The 19978-nt window shown below is 44.5% G+C and overlaps 1 protein-coding gene across 3 annotated transcripts in view; it reads left to right on the top strand.

Moving 5' to 3' along the window:
* LOC115799114 (NACHT, LRR and PYD domains-containing protein 14-like) overlaps positions 1-19978 on the top strand; it is a 488499-nt gene that overhangs the window by 356639 nt on the left and 111882 nt on the right. For 2 of the 3 annotated variants that reach the window (XM_030756091.1, XM_030756094.1), the window contains exon 12: positions 17110-17310. The exons of the other annotated variant lie outside the window; for it this stretch is intronic. In XM_030756091.1, the coding sequence (XP_030611951.1) occupies positions 17110-17310 (201 nt within the window). The remainder of the gene's footprint in view (positions 1-17109; positions 17311-19978) is intronic. 3 annotated transcript variants of the gene reach the window in all.

Consider the following 19978-nt stretch of genomic DNA (forward strand, 5'->3'; position numbering starts at 1 on the left):
ATGTTTCTACCTGCTATTTTTGTGTAAAGCTAACTGAACCTCATTATATATTATTGTAATAATATAAAATAATATTACATGAGAATACAAATTTTATTCTAATCTAAATTTTAATCCTAATGAATGCACTCAGCTTGAATCTGTTATGTAGGACACAAACTGTTAAAGGGAATTTAAACACAGCTCTGTTCTCTGTGTCCTCCATAGTAGAGGATGACTGTGCCTCCACCTAAACACCAACATGAGGATACTCAGGGGTTACAGTGGGATTCAGAAGCTGGAGGAACCCTAAGATCAGCTGTAGTGACTCTGCATGGGGAGAAGAATCACAGCTTTCTATTGTAGCTGCAGTAAATGATGTTGGTGTGCAGGCTGTGATCAGCTGCCCTGCTGCTGCTGCTCTGAGGTTTACTGCTCTGTGTGGATGAACTGAACTCACAAAGATGTAACCCAGTATTTCACAGCTATCTGAGCTGATCTCCATCCCCTACACTGACAGCATACAGGCTGTAGAAATGTTGGATTCAGTGAATGAATCTCAGCATCAGCAGCTTTGATTCAAACTCATCTCTGCTGCACTGATGTAACCTGTAACTCTGACCATGAACACAGCCTCTGTGCACCAACACAGAGCTTTACTGTAAATACAGTACAACAAGCTGACCTGTTTATTACACACTAAACTGCAGTATTTTCAGGCAATCTCTGAAAAACACAAAGTCAGCATACCTCAGATTGTTTTGCAGTCCTTACCTTTAAATCTAACCTCTCTTCTTCCTCTCCTGTCCTCTTTCTCCATCTCTGAGTGAACTTCTCTCTCTTTGCTCTCCCTGAAATACAGCAGCTCTTCTTTTAGCTCGCAGACACACTGTGTGACAAACTGCACACACTTTGTGTGTTTGCTGATATTTGTTGAGCATTTAGAAACGTTGCATTTACCTGCCACACGTTACTCCCTTTATGCTCGCTCCTCTTCAGTAGCGCTAGCTAAGCTGTTTATGTGCCGTGAGCACAACTGTAACCCCTGATTATAGCGCTATAAATGAGACATAATTATATGGGTTTGTGTATTTAATCCCTTTGTACCCGGTGATGGAGGATACACCAGTACGATTGTCTCTTATGTGTTATTATTCCTCCGTTTAGACTCAGATCATTTGATGTTTGATGGAAATACAAACTTTGCTCTGACGTGTCTGTGTAGATTCTCAGTTATCCAGGTCATAGTAGTCTCTGGAGCTTGAAAAAGGCGACTGGACTTCTTTTTGTTTCTTGAAGACGTTTCACCTCTCATCCGAAAGGCTTCTTCAGTTCTCAACCAAATGGTGGAGAGACCCAGGTATTTAAACCCCTGTGGGCGTAGTCCCCTGGAGGTGGTTATGACCCTCTATTGATCATGTGCTTGAACACATGTGCCCAGGTGTGAAGGGGGCGTGGGTCATATTTAATCAGTGGTTTCAGTTGAAACCCATTTAGGACTCCGCTCCATTGTTTCCTGTGGCCTATTGAGGTCACTGGAACAAAGGTGTGAATGGGGGTTGAGACGTCTGGGAAGGGAGCTCAGGACAGCACTGTAAGCGGGGGAAAGTTGGTGACGTAATCCACCTCCTCTGTTCAATGATGGTTGTTCACAGTGGACATAGATGGCTTCTTTCACTCCTCTTTCAAACCATCTGTTTTCCCTGTCCAAAATGTGGACATTGGCATCCTCAAAAGAGTGCCCTTTTTCCTTCAGATGCAGATGTACTGCTGAATCTTGTCCTGTCGAGGTGGCTCTTCTATGTTGTGCCATTCGTTTGTGAAGAGGCTGTTTGGTTTCACCAATGTAGAGGTCCGAGCACTCTTCACTGCACTGAACAGCATACACTACATCGCTGATCTTGTGTTTGGCGGGTTTGTCCTTGGGATGAACCAGTTTTTGTCTTAGGGTGTGACTTGGTTTGAAGTATACTGAGATGTCATGCTTGGAGAAAATTCTTCTGAGTTTCTCTGACAAGCCTGACACATATGGGATGACAATGTTGTTCCTCTTGTCCTTCCCATTCTCTGTAGTTTGTGTTTGGCCTTCATTCCTGTGCATCTTAGCTGATTTGATGAAGGCCCAGTTGGGGTAACCGCATGTTTTGAGGGCTTTCTTAATGTGTGTGTGTTCCTTATGCTTCCCTTCTGCCTTAGAGGGAACACTTTCCGCACGGTGTTGTAGGGTCCTGATCACCCCAAGTTTGTGTTCCAGAGGGTGGTGGGAGTCAAAGAGGAGATACTGGTCTGTGTGTGTGGGCTTCCGGTAAACTTCAATGTTGAGGCTTCCATCTTCCTCGATAAGCACCGCACAGTCCAGGAATGGTAACTTGTTATCTCTGGTGTCCTCCCTGGTAAAACGTATGTATTTATCCACTGAGTTAATGTGACGAGTGAAGGCTTCTACTTCTTGGGTTTTGATTTTGACCCAGGTGTCATCTACATATCTGTACCAGTGGCTAGGTGCCATCCCTTTGAAAGAACCAAGAGCTTTACTTTCCACTTCCTCCATGTAAAGGTTGGCTACAATGGGAGACACTGGGGAGCCCATGGCACATCCATGCTTCTGTCTGTAGAATCCCTCATTGTATTTAAAATATGTTGTGGTAAGGCAGAGATCTAAAAGTGCACAAATCTGATCTGGGGTGAAGCTGGTTCTGTTCAGTAAGGAATCGTCTTCCTGTAGTCGTCTTCTGACGGTCTCCACTGCCTCAGTTGTAGGTATGCAAGTGAAAAGTGAAACCACATCAAAGGACACCATGGTTTCATCTGGATCCAGTACCAGATTCTGGACCTTGTTAGTAAAATCTGTAGAGTTTTCAATGTGGTGGGGTGTGATGCCAACAAGCGGTGATAAGATGGTGGCGAGGTGTTTGGAAATGTTGTAGGTGACCGAGTTTATACTGCTGATAATGGGGAAACAATGGAGCGGAGTCCTAAATTGGTTTCAACTGAAACCACTGATTAAATATGACCCACGCCATGACCCATGTTCCAATGTCAAAGATTAATATAATACCATTAAATATGACCCACGCCCCCTTCACACCTGGGCACATGTGTTCAAGCACATGATCAATAGAGGGTCATAACCACCTCCAGGGGACTACGCCCACAGGGGTTTAAATACCTGGGTCTCTCCACCATTTGGTTGAGAACTGAAGAAGCCTTTCGGATGAGAGGTGAAACGTCTTCAAGAAACAAAAAGAAGTCCAGTCGCCTTTTTCAAGCTCCAGAGACTTTGCTCTGACGTGTTAAAAAGTAACGAGTCTGTTTGAAAATGTAAGAAGTAGAAAGTACAGATACTTGTGTAAAAATGTAGGGAGTAAAAGTAAAAAGTACTCAGAAAAATAAATACTCAAGTAAAGTACAGATACCTGAAAAATGTACTCCAGTACAGTAACAAAGTATTTGTACTTGGTTACTTCCCACCTCTGAAGGTCACCCATAAGTCATTTCTTGTTGTTGTATCCAGAGGAGCTTTGGATCCCACTCCACACCTCATAGATGTTTTCTAGGGGCCAACAAAACACTCTATTACATTCCCCCCTTTAAGATTTCTACTTCACAAAAAACATCCCCTTGAAACAAATCAAAGAAATGCATTCAAAGCTCCAAATAACATGTTCTACTGCCCTTACTAACAAATGAACAAATGGAGCCATCACTCAATGCTGCATCACTTCAAACATCAACTGGCAGTAAAAACAAAATCCTATTTTATGCATTTTCAAAGATTCAGTCTCTCTGGAGGAAAACGTCGTCTCTCAGGGTATCTGCGTTTCTCAGATGGGCTTCGGGTTATTCCGGGGTTGATGCTGGTGGTCCCTCTGTTGTTTGCCGCGGTGATTCAGCAGGTCATGGTTGTGATGCTTGATTTTCAGATGGACATGGTGTTATCTCTGGTACAGTACGGTCCATGATCACCTCTGGTGTCTCCTCTGGAACCGTGAAGATATAACTGGGGGTTCCTCAGTTTGTCTCCATGGTAACATGAGGTCCACACATATTGTCCGTGTTCTCTGTCCCTCTTGTATCAGATAAGTAACACTTCCCAGTTTCTTTAGAACTGTTCCTTGAGTCCATTTCTTAGGCCCCCCTCTGAAGTTTCACAGCCTCTCCTTCTGCAGAAACCTGTGCAGGTGGGGCTCTGTGATCATGATGTCGCTCCTGCTCAGACTGTTTCTGTTCAATATGTCTGGTGAGTTCAGGCTTGAGAAGCTGAAACCAGTTCGGATCTGGTGTTTCAGGAATGACTCTGCAGGTGCACGACCCGTCACAGTGTGAGGCGTACTGCGATACATGATAAGAAAGTTTGCCAATCAATGACTGAGCGGCAATGTGGCCTTCCCATCTGCTTCCAGCACATTTTTCATCCGAGATCATTCCGATCTCTCTGCTGCTCCGTGTGATGCAGGGTGATATGCAGGTACAGCTGTGTGTCTGATCCATTTAACTCCAGAAACTGCCTGAATTCTTTTGACTCCAATTGTGGTCCAATCGTCTGAAACAAGTTCTTCTGGCAGTCCATATGAAGCAAATAACCCTGTCAAAATTTTAATGGTCTTGTGTGATGTGCTGGATGACATCAGGAAAACTTCCAACCACTTTGAATGACTGTCTGTGACAACTAGGAAAAAGTGCTGGTCTTTTTCAGCAAAATCAATGTGTCCAAAAGGCTTCTTCAGTTCTCCTGGAGAACTGAAGAAGCCTTTCCGATGAGAGTTTCACCTCTTTCGGATGAGAGGTGAAACGTCTTTAAGAAACACAAAGAAGTCCAGTCGCCTTTTTCAAGCTCCAGAGACTACTATGACCTGGATGACTGAGAATCTACACAGACATATTGCCTTGCACTTTGGGGGGAACACCCTTCAATTGGTGCGGGAGTATGAAAGGGACTCAAGAAAGCTAGCGGACTACAGGAACCACCTTCATTTCAACTTGAGATGCAGACAGCCCAGACTGGTTCCCAAGAGTTTGCACCTTGGGTCCACAGTAAAAGGACACAGAGCTGACCAGATTCTATTGAGAGCACAGAACCACCTTTTGAGTGAAAGGATAAGACAGGTCCATTTCACCATAGATGCACTCCAGAACAAAATCCACCAGACTCAGCAGAAACTCTCATCCCTCTTACCTCACACCATCATAGAAGAAGTTTTTACATTTGTGGACAAAGCCCAGCTCGCACAACACATCAAAGGCAAGGAAAGACAACTACGTAAATTTCAAACTCTGCAAACCAAGGCATACCATTCATCTGTTACAAACAGGACGACACCATAAGCAATGGAAACCAAGAGAAGTGGGTGAAGAACCTATCAGACAGGGTCCTCACCAAACCAGAAGAAAATGCACTAGCCAAAGGACTCAACTTTGCCATAGCCCCACAACAGCTTCCTATAGTAGACCTCATCACAGCCACAGAAACCGCTATAAGAAATAACAAACTATCCCAACCTGAAGCAGAACAGATCAGGATGAAAGTTTCAGCCACTCTCTCCAGTGCAAGACTTCCTCCATCCAACCTCACCATTCAGGAGAAGAAGGCCATCACAGCCCTAAGTAAGGATCAAGTAAGGATACTGCCAGCTGACAAGGGGAGGTGACCTGTTGTTCTGAATTCATCGGATTACCACAACAAAATTACTACACTCCTCAGTGACAACAATACTTATGAGGTCTTGAGACGTGATCCCACAAGCAACTACAAGAAAAAAGTTGTTTGCTGCCTGCAACAACTTGAAAAGGAAAAAGCCACTGACCGCCCCACTTTCTACCGCCTGTACCCTGGAGAAGCCACTCCATGCATTTATGGACTCCCAAAGATCCACAAAGAAGGAGTCCCACTCCGACCCATTATTAGCAGTATAAATTCGGTCACCTACAACATTTCCAAACACCTCGCCACCATCTTATCACCGCTTGTTGGCATCACACCCCACCACATTGAAAACTCCACAGATTTTACTAACAAGGTCCAGAATCTTGTACTGGATCCAGATGAAACCATGGTGTCCTTTGATGTGGTTTCACTTTTCACTTGCATACCCACAACTGAGGCAGTGGAGACCGTCAGAAGACGACTACAGGAAGACGATTCCTTACTGAACAGAACCAGCTTCACCCCAGATCAGATTTGTGCACTTTTAGATCTCTGCCTTACCACAACATATTTTAAATATAATGATGGATTCTACAGACAGAAACATGGATGTGCCATGGGCTCCCCAGTGTCTCCCATTGTAGCCAACCTTTACATGGAGGAAGTGGAAAGTAAAGCTCTTGGTTCTTTCAAAGGGATGGCACCTAGCCACTGGTACAGATATGTAAATGACACCTGGGTCAAAATCAAAACCCAAGAAGTAGAAGCCTTCACTCGTCACATCAACTCAGTGGATAAATACATACGTTTTACCAGGGAGGACACCAGAGATAACAAGTTACCATTCCTGGACTGTGCGGTGCTTATCGAGGAAGATGGAAGCCTCAACATTGAAGTTTACCGGAAGCCCACACACACAGACCAGTATCTCCTCTTTGACTCCCACCACCCTCTGGAACACAAACTTGGGGTGATCAGGACCCTACAACACCGTGCGGAAAGTGTTCCCTCTAAGGCAGAAGGGAAGCATAAGGAACACACACACATTAAGAAAGCCCTCAAAACATGTGGTTACCCCAACTGGGCCTTCATCAAATCAGCTAAGATGCACAGGAATGAAGGCCAAACACAAACTACAGAGAATAGGAAGGACAAGAGGGAAGAACATTGTCATCCCTTATGTGTCAGGCTTGTCAGAGAAACTCAGAAGAATTTTCTCCAAGCATGACATCTCAGTATACTTCAAACCAAGTCACACCCTAAGACAAAAACTGGTTCATCCCAAGGACAAACCCGCCAAACACAAGATCAGCGATGTAGTGTATGCTGTTCAGTGCAGTGAAGAGTGCTCGGACCTCTACATAGAAGAGCCACCTCGACAGGACAAGATTCAGCTGTACATCTGCATCTGAAGGTCAAAGGTCACTCTTTTGAGGATGCCAATGTTCACATTTTGGACAGGGAAGACGGATGGTTTGAAAGAGGAGTGAAAGAAGCATCTATGTCCACTGTGAACAACCATCATAGAACAGAGGAGGTGGATTACGTCACCAACTTTCCCCCCCTTACAGTGCTGTCCTGAGCTTCCTTCCAAGATGTCTCAGCCCCCATTCACACCTTTGTTCCAGTGACCTCAATAGGCCACATAAACAATAGAGCAAAGTCCTAAGTTGGTTTCAACTGAAACCACTGATTAAATATGACCCAGGCCTCCCTTCACACCTCGGCACATGTGTTTACGCACATGATCAATAGAGGGTCATAACCACCTCCAGGGGACTACGCCCACAGGGGTTTAAATACCTGGGTCTCTCCACCATTTGGTCGAGAACTGAAGAAGCCTTTCGGATGAGAGGTGAAACGTCTTCAAGAAACAAAAAGAAGTCCAGTCGCCTTTTTCAAGCTCCAGAGACTACTATGACCTGGATGACTGAGAATGTACACAGACATATTCTGTACAGCTTGACAGATTTAGCAGCCTTGAACCAGTTCTCCTGTATTGGATGTCTTACTGAAATGCCATCAGTATAAGAGCCCAGTGCTGCATTCTTAGGGCTGCAAGTGTTGGGACAGCTGACTTTGGTCCCAGTATAGCCAACAGTGGTTTGTGGTCTGTTATGAGGGTGAATTTCCTCCCATACAGATATTTGTGGAACTTCTTGGCTCCAAAAATGATGGTAAGGGCCTCTTTTTCTATTTGCGCATACTTCTGCTCAGCTTCAGTTAATGTCCTTGATGCAAAGGCCACAGGCCTTTCCTCTCCATTTTCCATGGCATGAGAAATGACCACGCCTACCCCATAAGGTGATTCATCACAGGCTAACTTCAGTGGCAGATGTGTGCTATAATGCACCAAAACTTTATTCTGCAGCAGCAGACTTTTTGCAGCTTTAAATGCTTTTGCACATTCTGGGGTCCAAAACCACTTTGCATCTTTTTTTTAACAGATTATGCAGAGGCTGAAGAAGGGTGGATGGTTTTCCAGAAAAAGACTGTAGTAATTTAGAAGACCCAGGAAGGACTTGAGTTCAGTGATATTTGTTGGTTCTGGTGCTTTTGTTATGGCTGCTACTTTTCCCTCTACAGGATGCAGACCATCTTTGTCAATCCGATATCCCAGGTACTCCACACTGCTCTGAAGGAAATGGCACTTTGGAGAAGCACAGTGTCAGAGTTAGGCTTTCAGACGTGTGAGCACTGCTTCCAACCTCTTTAAATGTTCCTCCTCTGATGACGCATTGATGAAATTATCATCTAAAAAACAGGTCACATGATCCATCCCTTGAAGGATCTGATCCATCACAGACTGGAAAAGAGCAGGAACACTGGAAACGCCATAGCTGAGGCGACTGTACTTGTACAGACCTTTGTGGGTGTTGATAACCAGATACTTTCCTGACTCTTCATCTGACTGTAGCTGCTGATAGGTATGAGAAAGGTCAAGTTTACTGAATGATGCTCCTCCCACCAGGGTAGCAAACAGATCTTCAGTATTAGGAAGTGGGTATCTCTCCTCTTCAATGCACTGGTTGATCCTGACTTTGTAGTCACCACATATCCTAATTGTTTTATCAGCTTTTGGTACAGTAACAATAGGAGATGCCCACTCACTTTTCTCAACCTTTGAAATCACCTTCACCTTTTCTAATGTGTCCAACTGTTTTTCTACAGCTTCCTTTAGTGCATAAAGAACTGGGCGAGCTTTACAGAAAACTGGTGTGGTGTTTGGCTTAGTGTGGATTCTGGCTTTAAATCCCTTGATGCAGCCTTGGTCATTTGAAAACACTGCCTGATGGCGCTGGATCGTGTCTTGTACTCCTGGTTTTGATTCTTTCTGCACCAGCACGTTGTGTACTGTGAAAATCTGTTTCCGGTTTGGCTGTAGTTTTTTTAACCAGTTTTGTCCCATCAGAGCTGGCCTGTCTCCCTGAACAATGATCAGTGATAGGGTCATTTTTTGTGTCTCAAACTGTACTGGTACCTCAATATATCCATGAACTGTGATCTGTTGGCCTGAGTCGACTTAAGCTTTAGCCCACTGGCTGGTTTTCTAGGGAAATGAGTGAGGTGTGTCTAATACTTGTTACATACCACTGACACAGCTGATCCCGTGTCCAGCAGCATGGTGGTCTTCTTGTTTCCCAGTGAAACATTCACTGTGTATCCTTTTTCAGTGGAGGCGATGGAATACACTCCAAAAAGTTCTGCTTCCCCATTCCTGTTTGATGCATCATCCTCAGTTTCCACATACTGAGCTTGCTGACTGCTTTTTTTATTTCTACAGGCATGAGTGATGTGTCCTGTTTTTGCACAAACATGACGTCACTTTTAAATTTGCAATCATGTGCCGAATGTTTTCCACCACATCAATAGCATGGTTGCTTTGTTACCGTGTCTTTTTTAGGTCCTTTCCAGCTCTTTATTTTGTTACTCCCCTCTTTTATGTTATATCCTCTCCATCCCTTGTTGGAAAAATTGGGAGCATTTGTCAGGGCATTTACTTGATGAGGTTCATGGCGACCAGAAACTCCATAGTATGCTTTGAGGCCAGTTCCATGGATACTGCAATCTCACATGCACGTGAAAAAGTACGATCTTTCCCTGACAGTAGGCTGCGCTGCACAGCATCAGATCGCAGCCCACTAACAAAGCCATCTCTCAGGGTCTCATCCAAATATTGTCCAAAATTGCATGTGGCTGACAACTGTCTCAGGGCAACAACATAGTCAGAAACTGACTCCCTCTCTTTTTGGTTACGTTTCTGGAAACAAAAACGCTCAGCTATCATCACTGGGGTTGGCTTATAATGTGCACTCAACACTGTAGTCAGCACTGCATATGCCATAGTGCTTGGCACTTTCAGAGACACCGGATTCTTTAGCAGCCTGTAAGTATCTGCTTCAATTACAGGGAGGAAAGTGCATACCTTCTTCTCTTTGGGAACCCCATTTGCCAACATCCACTGCTCCAAACGCTCCAGATATGACTCAAAATCTTCTTTTGACTCATCATATTCGTCCACACGACTCACATGTTAGCTCCCCAAAAGCTTGCGGTCTTGAAAAATACATTTTTTTCTCTTTGTCTTCGTTTTTTTTTTTTTTTTTTCTTTCACTTCCGTACCCAGTCTGTCGACAGCCTCATTTACGCTGTGGGAATCTTTAAAAACCTCATCGCCAGTTGTGATATTCTTAGTTATGTTAGGAAGGATCGAGCAGAAACGTGGATATGTGGTTTAATCGTGAACGGCAGAAAAAACAGATACAACAGACGAAGGCAGTCCTGTTCAAGTTACGGTAAAAGGTTGGGACAGGTACTCCTATTTTTTACCACTAGGGGCCAACAAAACACTCTATACAGCAGGAATGTCTTAAAGACATTAAGGCCTGGATGACCTCTAATTTCCTGCTTCTAAATTCAAATAAAATTGAAATTCTTGTTCTCGGCCCCACAAATCTTAGAAACATGGTGTCTAACCAGATACTTACTCTGGATGGCATTACTTTGGCCTCCAGTAACACTGTGAGAAATCTTGGAGTCATTTTTGACCAGGATATGTCCTTCAATGCACATATTAAACAAATATGTAGGACCGCTTTTTTGCATTTGCGCAATATTTCTAAAATTAGAAACATCCTTTCTCAGAGTGATGCTGAAAAGCTCATTCATGCATTTATTACTTCTAGGCTGGATTATTGTAATTCATTATTATCAGGCTGTCCTAAAAGCTCCCTGAAAAGCCTTCAGCTGATCCAAAATGCTGCAGCTAGAGTACTGACAGGGACTAGAAAGAGAGAGCAGATTTCTCCCATATTGGCTTCTCTTCATTGGCTCCCTGTTAAATCTAGAATAGAATTTAAAATTCTTCTCCTCACCTACAAGGTCTTGAATAATCAGGCCTCATCTTATCTCAAAGACCTCATAGTCCCATATCACCCCAACAGAGCACTTCGCTCTCAGACTGCTGGCTTACTTGTGGTTCCTAGGATACTTAAGAGTAGAATGGGAGGCAGCGCCTTCAGCTTTCAGGCCCCTCTTCTGTGGAACCAGCTTCCAGCTTGGATTCAGGAGACAGACACCCTCTCTATTTTTAAGATTAGGCTTAAAACTTTCCTTTATGATCAAGCTTATAGTTAGGGCTGGATCAGGTGACCCTGATCCAGTAAGTAAGACCCTGTTGTAAGTAAGTTCAGTTCATTTATTTAGTGCTTTACACAGACAAAAAGTCACAAAGTGCTGCACAATAATTAAAACACAATATCAAACAAACAGATAAAACACCATGTTAAAAACATAATAACATTACCATATTAAAAGAAAAAGAATAAAGTCCACAGAAAGCTGGTTAAACAGAAAAGTTTTCAGCTGTTTTTTAAGAGATGCCACAGAGTCAGCTAAATGGAGCTGGAGTGTAAACAGGTCCAGAGCTTTGGTGCCACTACAATACAAAGAGCCTTGAGGCAACAGTTTGTTGAGATTTGGCTGTTTGAATTGAACTGAATTGTTCTTTTCTTGAATGTTGCAGCATTTTCTGATAAAATCTGCACACATGTAGAGGGGCTGAGCCAGAGGAGGAATCCATGGAAAATTCCATGTCAGCTTTCAGGGCTGATTTTTTATTTTTTTAATGATTTATTTATTGATCAGGGTTCTAGCCAGCGGTTGATCACCCAGCGCTGCGCCGTGCTGAGAATTTCACCAATGTCCATCATGACTCTTCTATCACTGCAATTAGCAAGCAGGTGCACCCCCCGCGCACCCCGTCACAAATACCAGACTCAGATGATTTTTTTCTTTTACTAGTTCTCTGCTCTGTAGTATTATTTCACAGCAGTTTTTTTTTTTTTTTTTAAGCCTGTCATGTCTGGTAGATCTTGCAAGCAGAACTGTGATCTGAATGCGTTGTTGTGCCAAACATCAAGATGAGCTCTATAGGTTCTCAATAGGCTCTTCTTGTTGATGTTTTAACCCTTTATTTTATTTATCTGAGTTATTTTTTCACATACTATGTAACAGCCAGAGCTGACAGGCTGAAAAAGAGGAAAATAAAGAGAAGAAAAAGGGAGAGAGAAAGGGAGCAAAAAAAAAGGGGAAAGAGCACAAGTCTATTAATCAGATAGTTCATCACTTTAACATATAAAAAAATACTATCAATACTTGCAAAAATAAATTTGTGTGTGAAAAACAAAACTAACAAAGCATGTTACGCACACCAACAATTTTGTTGAGTTGTGATTGAGTGGGCGTTTGTGTCTGTGTCATGTTTGTGTCTGTGTCATGTTTACAGCAGTTATTTTTATTTTGAAACCTTTATTTTTGCAGGTAAAATGTTTAAGAACCAGTTCTCACTTACAAACATTATTATTGCTATTAAACATTAAATCCCAGGAGCTGTGATGTGATGACAGGTATTCAGAAGTAGGAGTGCTTTTAGCCGCTGATCAGATCGATAAAACATCTGGATTATAACGTGTTTGTTGTGTACGCTAATTTCCCCAAAAAAGTGTGAACAAGAAGGACAGAAACAATTACTGAGGACCAAAAGAACATCCCAGACACCAACTCTGACAGTGCGCTGCACCCTTTGGTGTGCATGATGAAGTTTTTCTAAAATCACTCCTGAAGTTCTGCAGTATGACAGTTTTCTCTGCCATCATGTCGTTCTGGATGCTGATGATGTCTCACATTGGCCCAGTAGCAGTGTAGTGATTGGTCAACCCTGCACTTCTTCATAGGCCAGCCTTCAATGTGTCCTTCACACACAGCCTGTAACACACTGTCTGTGGCACTTGCTGCTTTCAATGAGCAAACATGGATATATGACATTAATGAGATGTGATGTGATTATGGAGCAGTAGTGTACGGCTCAGCATCACACTCTCAGTCAGTGAAGCTGGATGAAGCTAAAGCACTGCATCTTTGTTGGGCAGTGAGAAGCTCACCTGTGGCTGCTGTGGAGGTGGAAGGAGGAGAGATGCCACTTGCTTTGAGAGCCCAGCAGCTAACAGGGGTTTACTGGGCTTCATTGAAAGGATCCAGAGGTTCCATCACACCAAAGATCTTTGAACTGATAACTGGGAGAGAGAAAGGCCAAGGAGGAGTGGTTCCAGGTGGGAAGGTGAGAATCCAGCAGTGGAAGTCCAGTTTAGTCCAACAGGATTTCTAGCAGCTCCACCTTCATGGATGATGATCAACCTGAAACAGGAACAACAGCAGACATTTCTTCATGGAACATCTGGATCAGCTGTACCAAGGCTACCTGCACATTTCCACAGACGGCTCTGCAGACATGGAAACAGGTCATGGAGGAAGTTGATGTGCAACAGCAAAGCTGAGAGTGAGTGAATCAGAAAGGATGTGAGAGCACACAGCAGTATACACAGCAGCAATGACAGCAATAATAACGGCTCTGCAGTGGACAGAAAAGTGACAGGAAGAAAAAGTGATCTTTGCTTCAGATGCAGCTTCAGTGCTTACTAGCTCACATCATTTCAGCTCAAAGAGCCGGCCAGATTTCCTGGATGAAGCACTCCTGCTGGATCCTCACCTGGTGGAGAAGGGCAGGGAAATGAAATGGATTTGGGAGCAGCACATGTGGATATGAAAGGAAATGAAATGGCAGACACTTTGGCTAAACAGGAACTTAAAGGAGACCAGGTGGAGGTGGCTCTTTGTAAAGTGGGAGGAAAAGCACTGATAGGACTCAACATGCCAAAGAAATGGCAGCACAGGTGGGACACAGGGACAAAGGGAAGACACTTCCACAGAAGTGAGGGAAAAGTGGATGGAGTCAAGACAACAGGGAGAAAGAGAAGGGAAGAAGCTGTATTTGTAGGTCAGGAAGGTCACACAGGATTAAAGTCAACTATGCAGCTTGTAGGAAAACCTAATCCAGGGCAGTGTGGAACATAAAGAGAGGGAACCAGTGGAACATGTTGGATTCAAATGTAGTGGATCCAGAGGAGCTGGAGAAGCTCTGAAACTAAGATCTAGAAGCAAGGCTGTGCAGGAGTTCAGTTTAGATGTGTTATTGCAGGGGGTTATCAATGGAGGCACAGCAGCACTTTGGAGCTTTGGAAGGGAAACAGGAATTCTTCAGAGAATCAGGGGTCAAAGGTCACATGTACTAGTGGGCTGTGGAGATTAGTGCCCAAAGGCTTTGTGGGATTGGAACCTCCCATCCTTGCTGCTGCTCTCATATCATCAGTGCAGCCACTAGGTGGCAGTAATACAGCTTTATGTTGGCTGTCAGCCGCTGAAGAAGAAGAAGAAGAAGAAGAAGAAGAAGAAGAAGTGATTTTGTAAACTTGTACATTGTGAAGCTTCTTCAGCTCTGATTATGAAACACTGAATGATTTCAAACTTTGTCTAATAAACTCCCATCAGAGTGGATGTTAGTGCGCTCGTGCTACGCTGTGACACAGTGTGACAGTCAGAATCAGAATCAGAATCAGAAGATTTTTATTGCCATATGGGTGAACAGGTTCACAGCATTAGGAAATTGCTGCGGTACTTCGTGCTTACAGAAAAAAAAACAAATAAGTATAAAAACTATAAGACAATTCACAAGTATACAAATTGCAAATATACAGAGATATTAGAGCTATAACTATAGCACAATATTACAAAATTACAAAATATACAGTGCAGAGACTAATTAAAAGATAAAAGAATGTAGACTATATTCCACTAATATGTACATCAGTGCAGTCAGACAGGTGCATAGACATAGGGACATCAGCGTTTGTGGAGGGTGGTGGTAACAGTCTTAGGGTAATTGTTCATGAGTCCAACAGCAGAGGGGAAGAAACTGTTCTTATGGCGGGAGGTTCTGGTCCGTATGGACCGTAGCCTCCTGCCTGAGGGGAGAGGGTCAAAAAGTCTGTGCCCAGGGTGAGAGTGGTCGGCTGTGATCCGACCTGCACGCCCCAGTGTCCTGGAGGTGTACAGGTCCTGGAGAGATGGGAGGTTACAGCCAATCACCTTCTCAGCAGAGTGCACAACGCGCTGTAGTCTCTGTTTGTCCCTAGTGGTGGCTCCAGCGTACCACACAGTGATGGAGGAGGTGAGGATGGACTCAATGATGGCAGTATAGAACTGCACCATGGTCCTTGCTGGCAAGTTGAATTTCTTCAACTGCCGCAGGAAGTACATCCTCTGCTGGGCCTTTTTGACAACAGAGGTGATGGTGGGCTCCCACTTGAGGTCCTGTGTGATGGTAGTTCCCAGGAAGCGAAAAGAGTCCACTGTGGTGATGGGGGTGTCAGTCAGGATGATGGAGGGTAGAGGGGCTGTGTGCTTCCTAAAGTCCACTATAATCTCCACTGTCTTCTGGGCGTTCAGTACCAGGTTATTGTGGCTGCACCAGGACACCAGACGTTTGACCTCCATCCTGTAGGCCGACTCGTCCCCGTCTGAGATGAGTCCGATGAGAGTCATGTCGTCTGCAAACTTAATAAGCTTGACAGACTGGTGGTCAGAGGTGCAGCAGTTGGTATACAGGGAGAAGAGCAGAGGAGAGAGGACACAGCCCTGAGGAGTGCCAGTGCTGATGGTCCGGGAGTCCGAGACATTCTTCCCCAGGCTCACGTGCTGCTTCCTGTTCATCAGGAAGTCAATGATCCACCTGCAGATGGGATCTGGCACGTTCATCTGGGACAGCTTGTCTTGGAGGAGATCAGGGATGATGGTGTTGAAGGCAGAGCTGAAGTCCACAAACAGGATCCTGGCGTAGGTTCCCTGGGAGTCCAGATGCTGTAGGATGAAGTGCAGAGTCAGGTTGATGGCGTCGTCTACAGACCTGTTGGCTCTGTAGGCAAACTGCAGGGGGTCCAGAAGGGGGGCTGTGAGGGACTTGAGGTGGGACAGCACCAGACGCTCAAATGACTTCATGACCACAGAAGTCAGTGCCACAGGTCTGTAGTCATTTAGTCCAGTGATCCTTGGCTTCTTGGGGACAGGAACAATGGTAGCGGTTTTAAAGCAGACAGGCACGTGGCAAGCCTCCAGTGAGGAGTTGAAGATGTTCGTGAACAATGGGGCAAGCTCGTTAGCACAGTGTCTCAGTGTGGCAGGTGAGACACCATCTGGACCTGGAGCTTTGCGAGCTTTGACACTCCTGAACTGCTTTAGCACCTGGTCCTCCTGAATACAAAAGACTGTGGGGGTGGGGGAGGAGGGGGACTCTGGGGTGGGAGTCCTTGATGATGTGGGCTTCTCTGAGGTGTGGGGAGTGGGGGAGGTTGGGTGGTGAATATTTGTGTTGGCTGTATTGTAGTTGGGACTGGTGGAGGTGTGAAGGCTGCTGAACTGACCATCAAAACGACAATAGAACTCGTTCAGTCTATTTGCAGTTTGTAGGTCGTCTGTGGAGTGGGGGGTTTTAGGCTTGTAGTTGGTAATCTGCCTAAAACTTTTCCATACAGAGGCCGCGTCGTTCTCTGAGATCTGCTGCTGTATATTCTCAGAGTGATGTGATCTAGCAGTGGCCACTTCCTTGCTAAACCTGTACTTGGCCTCTTTGTAGCAGTCTTTGTCCCCACTTTTAAAAGCCTCCCTCTTCTCTATCCACAGCTGCTTCAGTTTGGGAGTAAACCAGGGTTTGTCACTGTTATAACTCACCCTGGTGCGTGATGGCACAATGCTGTCCTCGCAGCATTGTGCCAGTCCACCCACATTCACCTGTGACACACCTGCACCTGCATTCATTCTGAGCAGATTTCAGCTCAACACTTCCTGTTTGATGTTCAATCCATCAGACACGCCCTCTGCAGCTGTTTGTATGTACTGCTCCCTCACAAAGAAACTGCAGCAAATCAAATGTCATCAGCTTTATTTTCACTTTATATTTAGGAGCATTTCACACATTTATTCACAAAACTAAACTTTATTTCAACACAATGTGATGTTGTTAACAGTGGTACAATATTAATGATTTCAAGCTCAAACTTTGTCTAATAAACTCACATCTTTGATTCTTTATACAGATTGAGGGACTGTGGTTTGTCAGAGATCAGCTGTGATTATCTGGCAGCAGCTCTGAAGTCCAACCCCTCCCATCTGAGAGAGCTGGACCTGAGTAACGACCCCTGGATCTCGACCTCCAACAACAAGATGCTGCAGGATTCAGGAGTGAAGCATCTGTGTGGTTTTCTGGAGAGTCCACGATGTGTTCTTGAAACTCTGAGGTCAGTCTCCATGTTTTAGTTGTGCTGAGATGAATCTGATGTGAAACACTAAACTGCAGACATAAGGCTGATATTATACTGATCCACACTGAGGATCTTCATGGTAAAGTCTGTGTTCTTCTTCTCTGCTTTAGTCCATTGACTGTAGCAGAACAATGTTGACATTTCAAAGCTTCAAAGAAGAAGAAAAATCCTCCACTGGATAATTCACTGTGAAACTCTCAAACACTTCATTCCACCTTAAAGTCTGTCTGACACTGAAATCCAAACCAAAATGGCCGTTTGCTTTACAGACAGCAGTCCAACACAAAACAGACACACAACATCCAAAACACAGTCCAACATCCAAATGTCCTCCACTGCCACCATGAATGATGGCAAAGAGAAGGAGGAACACTCTGACATTCAGGGTTAGAATGAGCTTCATAAAGCAGACTGTGAAGATCAAAGCTGCATTAGAGAGCTGACATTCATCAATTAGTGGACACAAGTGGACAGATATCATCTGAAGCACTTCAAAGGCTTTAAATCAGCACATTTCTCTGCATTCTTTCTTCTTTGGAACTTCATTGGTAACTTTGATGAAGGGAACAGCGTGGTACACCTGAACAGGTGAGCAGTCCATCACAGAGAAGCACACACTCTCACATCCACACCTACAGCCAATTTAGAAGCACCAATGAACCTAAGCAGCATTTCATTGGACTGTGGGAGAACCTCCTAAGTCCACAGAAAGGCCCAGCTGACCAAGAAGCTCCAACCTAGAACCTTCTTGCTTTAAGGCCATAGTGCTAACCACTTTTCCCAATTTCAGGACAAATCCTGCATTTTCCTGTTCCTGCCTACAGGGCAGCTACACTAACACTTTCTCATCAAACACTGCCACCTAGTGGAGGAAGTTTCACTGCAGTCTGAACATTACAATTAGTTCCTCTAACGTGGAGGTGGGGGCCACAGGATGGTGTGGTGGAGGCCACAGGGTGGTGTGGGTGGGAGTTAGGTCCAGACTATTAATTTGGAGCCTGGAGACAGACTGGTCACAGCAGCTAACATACTGATCAAGGACTGGGCCATGATGGGACTCCACAGCATCCAGAAGACTCCTGATTCCAGAGTCATCAGCATCCTGAAGGACCAATCCTGATCTCTGATTGCTCTGACACTCATTAGTATATCAGAGAGATCACAGAGGTGGAAGCTCACAGCCCTGAGAGGATCCAGTGGAAGATGAGAGCCTACTGGACAGCTTCCATGAACCTGGACACTCTGAGATGTGTTTGTTCCAAAGTCACTGAGCTAAAATCCACATTAAAATGAGCTCAGAGCCTGTGTGCAGGAAGATGTGTCTGAATTGTTTTCAGAGCAGAAGAAAAGTCAGTAAAAAGCAAACGTGCATGCTTCTTATTTCCCTCCAGGTGCCTCAGTACAAGATTTAACAGAGCAGCTGGAGCGTCCTCCACTCCCCTCTTTGCCCTGTAGGCAGACTGTAAGGGCTCCAACATGTCAGCACTTTGTGTCAAAGGTCACATCTGACAATGTGTTCAAATGTCTTCATAACAAGGACGTGAGGGTCACAGGACCATCATCACTGAGGGCCATAGGAGACTGAACCTTTACCACTGGCACCACAATAGATTCTTTCCATATGCTGGAACTTCCTGTTGTTCCAAGGAGGAAAATGTCTGAACATCTCCCCCCACTCAGTTCCTCACCAACACTTCCATCATTTCCCTCCCAAAGCATCAGGACCAGGGCTTTTTCTCTCTGTGAGCCCACTAAGATATTTACACACAAACACCTCATCAGTGTGAAGCTTAGAGCCTACCACCCCTTTCCTAAAATCAGAAGCTCTTCATTGAAATCAATGAGATCAAAGCTGGAATCAAATGAGTCTGACTCTGCTGCTGATTCAGGATCAGATTTATCAGGAAAAAATGCCCTTTTGTCCTTGTTCTGCATCCCCACCATGGACTTCATTCCTTTCCAAGCCAGCCTCGAGTGTCCTTTATTCAGCTCATCCTCTGCTTTCCTTTTAGACCTGATTTTAGCTGCTTTATCTCTCTTTGAACAAGTTTCTGTGCCTCAATCTTTGGATTCTCTCCCTCAGAACAAGACAGCTTCTTCTGACTGAGAACATGTTTCAGTGATTTACTGATCCAGGGCTCGTTATTGGGGAAAATAGTTCCTGTTTTCACAGGAATCCCCATTTTTGAGCCAAAGAAATGGAAGTAGAAATAGATGATCTGAGTCAGAACATGAGCCTTTAAACAGTCCCAGTGGGTGCAGTCAGAGCAGTCCCTCACTTCCAGTATAGAGTCTTTGGTCCAGACTGGAACAACTGTGTGCTCAGTTTGACCTCTCTTCAGTACTGAGATCTGACAGAGCCAGAGGGGCCATCACATCAGATTTAGAAGCTCCCCTCATGGAGCCAGAACACATGTCCAATACTGAGTCTGTCTTGTTGGACCAACTGGAAGAAATGATCGAAGGACTTAGTCCTAGAACAGAGATTCAAATGTCCAAAATCAAAGTGGCTGCATCGGGCAGATAGTCTGAAAACTCTGCACAGTTTGGATTCCAGTTTGAAGCTGCATCCTGTTGGCTTCAGCTGTTTGGAGTTTTTCTAAACTTCTCCATTCTGAACCTTCTTCAGCTCTGATTATGAAAC

Source organism: Archocentrus centrarchus, chromosome 20, assembly GCF_007364275.1.
Source record: "Archocentrus centrarchus isolate MPI-CPG fArcCen1 chromosome 20, fArcCen1, whole genome shotgun sequence".
NCBI classification, from domain to species: domain Eukaryota; kingdom Metazoa; phylum Chordata; class Actinopteri; order Cichliformes; family Cichlidae; genus Archocentrus; species Archocentrus centrarchus.